Here is an 11650-nt window from a genome sequence, read left to right on the forward strand (position 1 = left end):
AATATGCCCGGTGAATGAAGAACAAGAGAAGGGGTGCCAATGATAGCCGTGTGAAAAGGTCCAGGGAGGGTTAAATGTGTAACTGTGTATGAAGTTGCTCTTGCTCTCTTACACCATTTGCAAGTAATTGTTTGAACTAATAGTCTTACAGCTAGTCATTATACCATTATGATATTTTCCACATGATATCAACTTACAAGTTACAACCCAGGCAATAGATTAAAATTAATAGTTATTAGACATTATTAATCTTGGTGCTGTTTAATTCGATATCTAAGATGCCTAGCCCCTTCCACTTTCTTTCATACAACCATAGGATTCTGGGTATAATCTACTAGTCACTAAAACCAGCTGCAGTGCAGAGCAACAAAAGACTGTTCTAAAACAATCTCACAAATTGAGTGAATCATTACCATCATAGCAACACTCAAGAGACATTATTCTGGTAAAATCGCATAACAAACTATGAAGCATGGACACCGACACGAACACCGGACACGACACAGACACGTGGACACTTGTAATGTTCAAAATATAGAACGTAGTACAGATAACACGGACGCACGAGACACGGCAAGGAGCTGAGGTGTCCGTGCTTGCATAGATAACGAAACAGTTTACATATACAAAGCATAGGCCAGGGAGATATAAGATTGGTTGGGTAGTTAAGAAGAAGAAAAGGGGTTTCATCCATCCTGCTAACAAAATAAACTAATAATAACAATTAAGCTTATCAAAAGAAGAAGAAGAAAGCATAGCGTAGCAATAACCCCATCAAAGGCTCGCACTCTGAGCAGGAGGAGGCGCTGGCACCACATAATCAACCACGACCACACTCTCGATTTGATCCCTAACCTTATCCTTCTGGTAATTCACCAACTCCTCGTTCGAATCCACTGCCTCTAACTCCCTCGGCCCCGGGAAAACCGCGAGCGAAGCAATCGAGAAACCCTTGGCTCTCCCCGGCGAAAAATTCTCCCCAAGACTGAACTCACTAATCTGCTTAAAACTCTCTGGAATTCCTCTCACCACGCCCAACACCGTGTCCTTATCCGCGTCCTCCTTCAATTTCAAGAAGCTGACTCGAACCGCGGACCCCGGCGGCGGAACGAGACTGGCGGTGGCGAGGTCATCGGCGACCCAATCGACGGACATGATGTCGTCGATGATGGGGAGCACGTATCCCTTGACGACGCTGACGTGGCTAGGGTGTGCTGAGTACGCTTCGAGATCCTCCTTGGACTTGTAGCGGCTGTGGAGCATGTGAGTGAAGGTTAGGGCGGAGGATCGGTTGCGGAGGAGTGGGCCCACGCTGAGGTGGAGAACCGGGTCCAGCGACACCAGAGAGCCGAGTCCGTTCACCATGTCACTCACCTTTGACGGCTCCGTTTCCTCCTTCACCTTGAACAGGACAATGTGCTCCACCGTTTTAGTTGACGCCATCTTGATGCAAGATCTGGACGGCCGCGCCTGTAATTGACGGAGGTGTTTGGTGGCAGAGAAACTCAGACAAAACGGCGTTCTCAGACACAGCATCGTAAGCACCAATAATGCACGATGCCTGTGCCTTGAATCAATCTCGCTGACGCTGACGCTTAGGGCTCAGAGTTCAGACTTGAATCTTTTTTTTTTTTTTCTAACTTAATTTGTGTGGGGTGCCGTTCATAGGACCTGAGGCCCGTTTAATGTACATGGACCCAATGACCCAAGATTCCTATAGTAGTAAGGCTTTGTTATTCTTACATCTCTTTTTATGATTTCTTTTTTTACAACATGGGTAGTCTCGAAGAAAATATGTTTTTGTTGTGATTTGTGAATAATACTTGAAAGAAATGTATTTCAATTTTTTTTCTAATCATTGAGTCATAGGTGACTAGGTGGTGTGATTTCGTAATATAAGGAAACATATAAAAAAAAGTTTATACATAAGAAACACATTTGTGTTGCATTTATCAATATAGACAAAAATATGGGTACGTCAAGAATATGAATCATCGAAAAAATATGCATTAAAAAATCATATTTTGAAAAAGAAATTATTGATCATTCTTTTTCTTTCCTTCTTCGTATTGATCATATGAATATGAGCAACTCACAACTTTCCTTCTTCTTCCTATTGATTATATGAATATGGTAGAATCATTCACAACATTATTATGATTTTATCCTGTAAAACTAAATTCATATTAATAATTATAATGTTAGGTGACTTATTTTATATTTTTATCATTTAAAAATGAGATATATAGTCTATAAAAAATATTTACATGGTGATAAAATGCATGAAAATTGAAAAACTCAATTGTAAAATTTGTAAAGAAATAAAATTTAATGGTAAAATTGCAAAAAAAAATGATACAATTTACATTATGATAGTTATGATAGTTAAGTGATAAAATATGTAATTAAGTCTAATAAATTATAAAAAAAATATTCTGATTGACATGAAAGTCTAATAAAATTCATGCAACTAAGTCACTGGGGTCACAAGTAGTTGTGTGGAGAAAGGAAACCAAATTATTTTTTTATAAGTGCTATAAACTTAACGATAACCAAGTTGGTTTCTACTTGAATGGTATATCATTCATTGGTTGGTTTTCCAACACAACAGAATGTAAAAGAAAGGAGTTTCTCATAAGTACGTGTAGGCCTTTGTTTATTCACAACTAGAAAGCATACCAAAGAAGCATAGGTAGAGATGAAACTACTATTTTTGGAATCCAACTTCTCTTTTTTAACTAATAAAGATTGAAGTCCCTCTTATTCATTTAAAATGTTTCTAATTTATAATATATAAAAAAAAGAAAGGGGACTGCTACCGCAACCAAGCAACTGTGTCAGACACTTTGTAATGCAATCATATGGCTTTTTTGTGTGTGATTTATTTTAAGAAGTAGGTGTGCAATAAGCTTGTTACGTTGATAATTGTGTGTTTACTTCAGAATGCACACACACCATTTGCATGAAGCACAGAAACTCACATTACACTCTTTTCTCTTTTGAACGGAGGATGATATATCTGTAGTTTCAAACTGAACTGTAATGTGCAGTTCTAAATCTCATCTTTAGAATTTATTAAACTAAAATTCTAAATATATATTTATCATTTAATAAATTAAATTAAAGGACCAAATTGATGTAGTGACTGAATTAGGCTGTTATCGCATTCCTTGACAGCATTAGATTTGGCTGTTAGCACTGCACAAACACAAGTTTGCATTTCACCTTAGCAGAAAAGGAAAAGTGTGCAACTAGCCCTGCACAAAATAGATATTCATTATTGTGGATGGCCTTTAATTTTAACATTTTTATCCGAATCATTAATCTTGAATTGAAAGCATTAGTTAGCTTTTCCATTTTTGTCACCCTTAATTATTTGCATATAATGATAAAATTGGAGTAATTAGCACAGCCGAGTATGTCATGAGTATGTGCTGAGTATGTACGTTTTAAAAGTTTTAATTTGGACTATTTCAGACAGAAAGCAATATTGAAGTATGGCTAATTCAAGATGCTATTGATAGTGTTGTTCACATAAGTGTCTAGATGAGTATCACGTATATGTGGGTGAAGACAGAAAAAAATGCCTTGAGGAAACTTGAAGGTCCATAGCTCTACAACAGTGAAGTTGTAAATTCTTTCTATGCTGAGTTACCTACTCATTGAAATCATATCACCAAGGAAAGGTTGGTTGATTCATTCATTGAAAGATTGTAAATATGAAAGATTTCTCAACAGATCTTAAATGCATTAAGAGCAAATACAATAGTTTTGGGTTCAGGAACTTCTCCATGTTTGAAAGATCATAGCAAAGGTTCCTCAGATTTCTTTTTCTGTTGTCAGGATTGAAATTAAGAACATACCCATGCATTACTTCAAGATTGAAATCACCCTAGATATCAAGATACCAGTTTCTCATGATCTATTTGCAGCATATATAAATGTCTTTCTTCACATTATCAAATTTCTTAATTAAAATATCAAATCATCAACTAAGAAACGGTTAAAGGTGTTTATACAACAGACTTTTTGTTTAAAAAATGGTTAACTATCTAGTGGCCACTTGTAGGGAGGGAATACTGCATATTGATATATATAACTGTGTACCAAAACTTGAACAAACGACTTATATGTGTCTGTCCATGGTACTTTTATATTTCTTTCCCACATTATTATAACAAGCAATAGTAGTTCAATGGTTTAAGACAATGATTATATCCAGGTAATGGGGAGAGGTTGCGCATTTATATGTTCCACAGATTTCTTAATCCGGGTGTAACGTTGTTTGGTTTCTTGGAGGAGTATACAAGAATAGTGAAATTAAACTCAGGAAGCTATTCAATTTAAGTTAAACGTATGTATGTGGCCAGCGAAAGTAGCTATATAACACAAAATGAATAATGGCCGCAAAATGAATTTAATAAAAATTGAACAAAACAATTAATTACTATGTAAAGCCAAACATGAAATATAACAAATTTTGCAGTCCATTATTATTTTGTTAAGTAGTGTCATTCCATAGCATGCGGTCCCATACAAAATATATAGTAAAGCGAATGACACGGGTTTTCATACCGGAACTGATTATTACAGCATGATAATAACCTCAGTATTTAAGATGCTGAGTGCGTTTTGGATGATGATGGTACCACATAATGAAGTACCATCACACTCTCGAGATGCTCCTTGATCTTCTCATTCCTCAGATAGTTCCCTAGCTCCTCATGGTTCATTTAATCCAGGAAAAACTTCAAGGGAAGCTATGAAGAACCCTTTGGCTCTGGCGGGAGAGAAATTTCCCCCGCAAGTGAACTGAAACTTACGTTGAATTCCTCTTATAGCCCCTAGAACCTCATCTTTAACGTGTTCTCCAACACCCTCCTTCAACTTGAAGAACGTGACTCGCAACCAAGGATATATGGATCTTCCTTTTAATCTTTCTTCATTCCTTCCATGTGGTTGGCTATGTAAGCAATAACCTTGGATCTTTTCTTGCATTTAATAATAAGTAAAGTATAAATATCTGGCCGGCCACCCGGAAGAGAGGTGGAATGTTTAGCTGGTTTGGTTTTCTAACAGCCTCGCCAGAGAATGGAAAAAGGATCGTTTTTAACAGCAACCTGAAGGTCCTCAACAACAACAACAACGTCTTATCCCACTAGGTGAAGGTCCCCAAGTTATAATATAAATTTTGAAAAACTATCTTAACAAATAAAGAAACATCTTTAAGGATTAAGATTGGTACAGTTAAAACTTTAAGAGCAAAGAATCTTGATCCGGACTATATGGATTGCTAGAACATTTCATTTTTTTCTTTTTAGTACCGTAGACATCAAGAATCTCGCTTGGTTCTGTCAAAAAAAAAAAAAAATCTCGCTCGGTTAATCAAGATACGTGGATTTAGTTGAATGTTCAGGTTCCTTGGTTTAAACATCCATACTTTTTGCTAATTCAAAAAAAATTAACAAAAAAAATGTAGCAACAATTACCAAAAATGAATTTTGTTTTAATAATATATTAATTTACATTTCTTTATGTATTTTAAAAATTGTTATTGATTTTAATCTGCATTATTTTTAATGCATGTTGAATTTGAAAGTGTATTTTATTTAATTAAAATGTAGCATATATTTATTTACTATTTAACACTTAACATAGAAATAGAAATATACCAAATTAAAATCAAGACGAATAATAGTAAAATACAAAAATGTGAGGTACATTGTGGGATCCATTAAGAAACTTTGATGAGCTTCTTGGTTGGAAAAAAATAATAATTAAGAAAGATAATATCACATAGTGGAAATTAAGTGTAAAAATTAAATTAGAAAATACTGGTATTAAATTAAGAAACTTCGGTGATTTTTTCACGTTAGAGATGCTCTTCATTAGTCGATATCATTGACCTACTCCAACACCAAGTTTTTGCATCCCATTTTTGTTAATGATATCTCATTTGTAAGTCATGTGGGGGTATATTAGAATACATGTATCGAAAAGTAAATCTTTCACCCTCTTTCCTTTCTCAATTGGACATTTTCAATATTTTTTTTCTATTTCTTTAATTGTATTTTTCACACATTACCTTTGTAATTAGCTAAAGAAAATCTCTTTCAACTATATCAAATTCTTCTTCTTTTATCATTTTCTTTCTATTTAATGTTTCTAACTGTTTCAATCTACCATGTTTTTATTTAAATCTATAAATTAAAATTTAATATTTTTTAAAATATTAATAATTTAAAATAACTCTATATCATAATTTAATTCATTATAAATCTAAAATATAATCTATATATTTAAAAATATTTATTTATTATAAATTTTAATTATACAAAATAAACATTTATCTCGTTGAAGGTAAAAACTAATATTTTAGTGGGATGACATTGAAAAATCCATATCTTCGTAGTATAATATTTGGCTTTGAAAAACAGTGCTGTAGCGTATGTCACACTTCTATATAAACTTCAATCCAAAAGAAAATCCCTAAACTTGATTCATTTGACTAATTGAAAGCGACAATCCAATTTCTAATTAAACTAACCAATGTAAAAAGGTTTTTTTATTAATTAACAAATTACAAAGGACAAACAATGTCAAGAGTAAAATGGTTGCCCATTTTCTTCCCCGCTAAATTCGCACGATCATTACTTACACAACATTCACGTTATCGATATCATTTTCTGGGTTACATTTAACCTAACATCAAACATCGACAGATGACGAAATTTCTTGTTCCATCATATTAGTGACCACAATAAGTCAATGTAGTATTCAAATCTTGCAACCGCTGCTTTTATCTGTTTTTACGGAGATTATTAAAAAAAAAAAAAAAAAAAAAAACTCCTCGAATTAAATGATGTATAATTATTAACCACGGCTAATCAGAAGAAAAAAAATATATACACCCTATAGTAAGAAGCTCTACCACATTGGCTAAAACTTTCTCTAAACTTCAGTTTAGAGGCATATATAAAGTTGGCCCAAAAAACATCTGTGCTTCAACAGTTCAACTAGACTAGCTCCAGAGGAAATGAAAAAAGGTTGGGAATCAGCTTGCGAACTTGGAGGCAATTAAATCATTTCAATAAGATGATATTAAGTCATTTTGTAAGATTTTCATTTTTCACTAATAACCTATTTTAACAAAATATTTATTTTTAATAATTGAATTGCTACAGATTCTTATTAAATTCATATAAATATAACATTAAAATAAATTATATTTTTTGACAACCAATAATAATTATATTTATAAATTCATTTCTTCATCTTATTTTCTTTCTAAGGCTCTATTCTCTTCTTATTATATTATTACCTCTGTTTTTATACGTAATACACTTTTTTGAAGAAGAAAAAATTGTGTGTTTTTATAAGTCTCTTTCTAAATGATCTCTTGTATTAATCTTTTTATATATTAAAATTTTCCTTAATTACTTTATAATAAATGTAGTATAAAATACTAATTACTAATAAGAAAATATTTTCTATGAAGATTGAAAAATATGGCCAGCATATATTAGATAAAACGAATAAATTTGAAGTTTTGAAGTAAAAAAAAAAAAAGTGAAACAAAGAGTTCAAATAATTCTAAGAATTTTTTTAAAAAAATAATAATACATATTATTAATAAAATGAGTACTATCAATTAAATTAATTAATTTTTACATAATTATGAATAAGTTAAAAGAGATGAAAATATAATTTATTAATTTATTTTCCTTTTTTTAGGGGTGGAGGAAAATGGAGGGCAAAAGTAGCGTGAAGGGGCAGTGGCATGAGTGTGTCCAGTCCCGTTATTAGCAGCGTGGTTGTGAGCGTGACACACTTCTCCGACTGAGATGGGACCCAGCTTCTTGGCAGCCAATGGTCATCACTCTACGTGTTCCTTTATCATTCGCCCAAAACAGTTGCCCCAGATTTCCTTGTACCTCTTCATTTCTCTTTTTTTATTAACTACACCCAAACAAAACTCTTTTTTTTATTAAGAAAATTCTCATTTGCCAGACGTCGCCGTTCCCTAGTGAAAATCACGTTCGTGTTGACCCCGTTTGGATTTCCACCATCCTCATCCACTTCGCAGGCCTTCCCCTCGTACAATTATAGTATACGGTATCCATCCAACTATTCAACACAACGTTTTTTTATGGGAATTATTACAGACAACTTAACCATTAAATATCTTATTATCACCATCACTACGCCCACCGCACCAATCAATGAAAATAGACGAATGTCAAGCCCAACTCTCTTTCAATTACTCTCTAGAATTTAATAAAAATTATGATTAATTTTATTTCTCATTTAACATAAATCACCACATAAATCATTAAACCACAAATAAAATCTACTAAAAATTATGACTTTTAATACATTTTAATCAATTATATAAATTCTTTTTTTAAAAAAAAAGTATAACAGAAAGTGTTGTGTGAACCCAAGAGCAGTTTAGGCGGGCAACCCTTTAAGTTCTCATTTTTAGAGGGACACTAAATTTTTTTATATAGTTTATACAGATATCAAAAGAATTTTTATACACAAATTTAAAATTATATAAAAACACATTTTTCAATAGATTTCTTTTAGAGAAAAAATACAAGTAATTAGTTAATTAATAGTGATGTTTTCACTTCTCAATCAAATTTACTCTCAACTTTGAGAAAAAGAATCGACAATATAAGTATAATGTTAAATGCAAGAGAGTAGAATATGAGATTCTTTTCATTGCTTTCAGTGTTAACATAATTACGTAAACAAAGTTTTTAACTAAAAATTATAATGGTTATGATTCAAACTTCAACAATGAATCAAAATCAAACTTTATGATATTGATTTATTTGAAAATATTTAATTGCTTTTCTAATTCATATACAACTTATAAAATAATATTAATTATTGTTGCTATTACTGTATATACTAGAAGAAGCTAATTTTTCAAATTTAAAATTGTTAAAATTCTATTTGAAATTATGACACAAGATAGATTAAATAAACTTGTTTTGATTTCTATTAAATATGATCATTTATGAATATTGATTATAAACAAATTATTAATGATTTTAGCACACAAAATGCATGCAAGAAGGATAAAATTCAAATGGTTATCAGGATATATTTTTTTCAGTTTGCTCAGTGCACACAAAATCTTACAATCAGTTACGTGTTTGTCAAGATTTAAATTCCGTATTATTCATTAAATAAATTAATTAATAAAAAAATACCTTTAATTGAAAACATTAAATTATTAATCAATTTATGTCTTTCTAATATAATAGGTTAACTAATTTCAAATGTCTCTACTTCCTTTCGCAATAGGTTGACAGAGTAAAAAGTAAAAAAATAAATAAATAGAAAGTATTACAAATTATTAATCAATTAATGTCTTTCTAATAAAATATTTTACTATTCTTTAATTAATCTTTAGATGTCCAAATGAATACTACTTATTTTCCTACAAGTATTATTTAAAGTATTTATTTTAAATGTAAAATATAAATTTTGTATTCAAAATATTTTTTCATGTAAAATATAATTTTTAATTATAATATAATTGATATAGTTAAAAAATTATTGATTATAGATTATAATTATATAGAAATAACTAATTATTCTATGCAATTCACGAACGGAAATACTAGTCAAACTTTGACCAAAAAGCGAAATAATGAATATTTTAAATGTGCAATCAATTAATATTTAATGCTAAAAAATTGAAACAATAAATATTTCAAACTTTGATTATTTAAATGTTTATCTTATTAAATGTTATTTTTTTATTACAGTTAAACTTTATCAAAATAGTAAGGAAAAATCCAATCACTATTTAATCACTCTTTCAAACTAAATACTGCACACAAATACTCACATTGTCTTTGATTTAGTAGGTTTTTATTTTTAATTTTCAACATATTTTCCTTTATTTCACTTTGAAATATTGTGATGATCAAAATGGAAGGACAACATTTTCATTGTCACACTCTCTTTCTATTACCACATAAGATTTCTAGATTCCAATTTATGAGGTAATGTTACTTATTCTCACGTTCCTATCAAGATATATACCAATTTTATGAGATAATGTTGCAAATGCTACCAATTTATGAGGTAATGTTGTAAATGCTACCAATTTTATGATTTTTTAAAAAATCATAAAATTTTGTTACGTGAGTTCATTTTATTCGGTTTTCACATTTTAGGGTGAGTTTGTGCAAGATGGCTTTGCGGACAATGTTTCAACACCCAAAGTTTTTTCTATGTTTGGTAAAATTAGTTAGAAACTTACAAGCCATAAACTGAAAACTTATAAACTAATTGATTTTATTGAAAGTATTTGATAAAAATAATTGATAAATGTCAAATGACATAAAAAATATATTTAATATTTTTTATATATGAATTTTATGATAGAAATAACTTGAATGCATTAATCTCTCACTTATACAACTAAGAAACATAATACATATCAAATATTTTTTTATTGAAAACTAATCATATATATTTAAAATTTTGTTTAAATTAAGTCATATAATTTTAAAAAATTTAAAAATAATTCAATAAATAATTATAAAATTGATATGATTCAAATTATTTATAACCTTAAACAACGTCATAATAATAATGGATGAGTTTATTATTGTGTGCATATAAAAATGATAAATTAGATCAGAGAAAGAGTTTTTCAAACAATAAAAGATAGGATTTTTAAATTAAATAAAATGATAAAATAAAATTTTAAATTAGATAATAATGATAAAATTGAAAAGAAAAAAACTAATAATTTTTAAGCTAACTTATTTTTCATAAATTATTTTAAATAACTTATCAAAATAAACTTTTTGAGGGAGTTTATGAAAAATAAACTCATACTAATTTTTTTTTTTAATCATGATAGTTTATAAGCCAGTAAAAAAACTTATACCTGTTCGAGAGCCGTATTAAATCTAGCCATAATTAGGGAGGAGAGAATGCTACTCGTAAGAATTAATGGTGGTTAGCATTCACATTAAAAATAAAAATAAAAACGGCCGACACAATATTTTGAACTCCTGTCATCCGCCATCATAATATGTTTGATTATCAATATTAACGAAAGAATTGGTACATGGTTTGCTGGCAAAAGTAGGGTCTTTCATCATGGAAATCTTGACATTATGAACTAGCCACGTGTCGTGAAAAAAAATATCGTTTGAGTGTTTCTTCCGAAGGACAAAGACTTTTTCCCGACACTTCTCAATTAAAAAAACAAATGAAATGAATTTTTTTTAAGTGTGTTTGGATGAGAAAATTTTAAATTTTAAGATTTTCAAATATTTTTATTGAAATTTTTTTGTTTTCAAAATTTTATGTTTGGATAAAAGAAATTAAAATTGTGAGGGTAAAATAAAATGAATGCAAAGAGAAGAAAAAATATGTTTGGTGTGCTCTTAAAGAGAATGATATTGATGTGACGTGGAAAGTCGCAGGAAAACCAGGACACAACGATATACATCATCACATCCGACTACAACATTCAATGAACGGCATAAGGCATCACCCAAGTCTTCCGTGCCGGCAAACACCTCCGTCGCGTGATGAATAGCTATGGTTGTTTCTCCTAACTGACGAGTGCAGTTTTACGTGTCCCCCTATGCACACACGATCGATGTTT

The 11650-nt window shown here is 30.4% G+C and overlaps 1 protein-coding gene across 1 annotated transcript; it reads right to left on the minus strand.

The window, feature by feature from the left end:
• Positions 1-569: 569 nt before the first annotated feature.
• On the minus strand, positions 570-1655 carry LOC114392831 (stress-response A/B barrel domain-containing protein UP3). The gene has a single exon (XM_028354061.1). It carries the CDS (start codon positions 1534-1536, stop codon positions 775-777), a length of 762 nt encoding a protein of 253 aa, XP_028209862.1. The 5' UTR covers positions 1537-1655; the 3' UTR covers positions 570-774.
• Positions 1656-11650: the final 9995 nt, after the last annotated feature.

Source organism: Glycine soja, chromosome 17 (assembly GCF_004193775.1).
Source record: "Glycine soja cultivar W05 chromosome 17, ASM419377v2, whole genome shotgun sequence".
NCBI lineage: Eukaryota > Viridiplantae > Streptophyta > Magnoliopsida > Fabales > Fabaceae > Glycine > Glycine soja.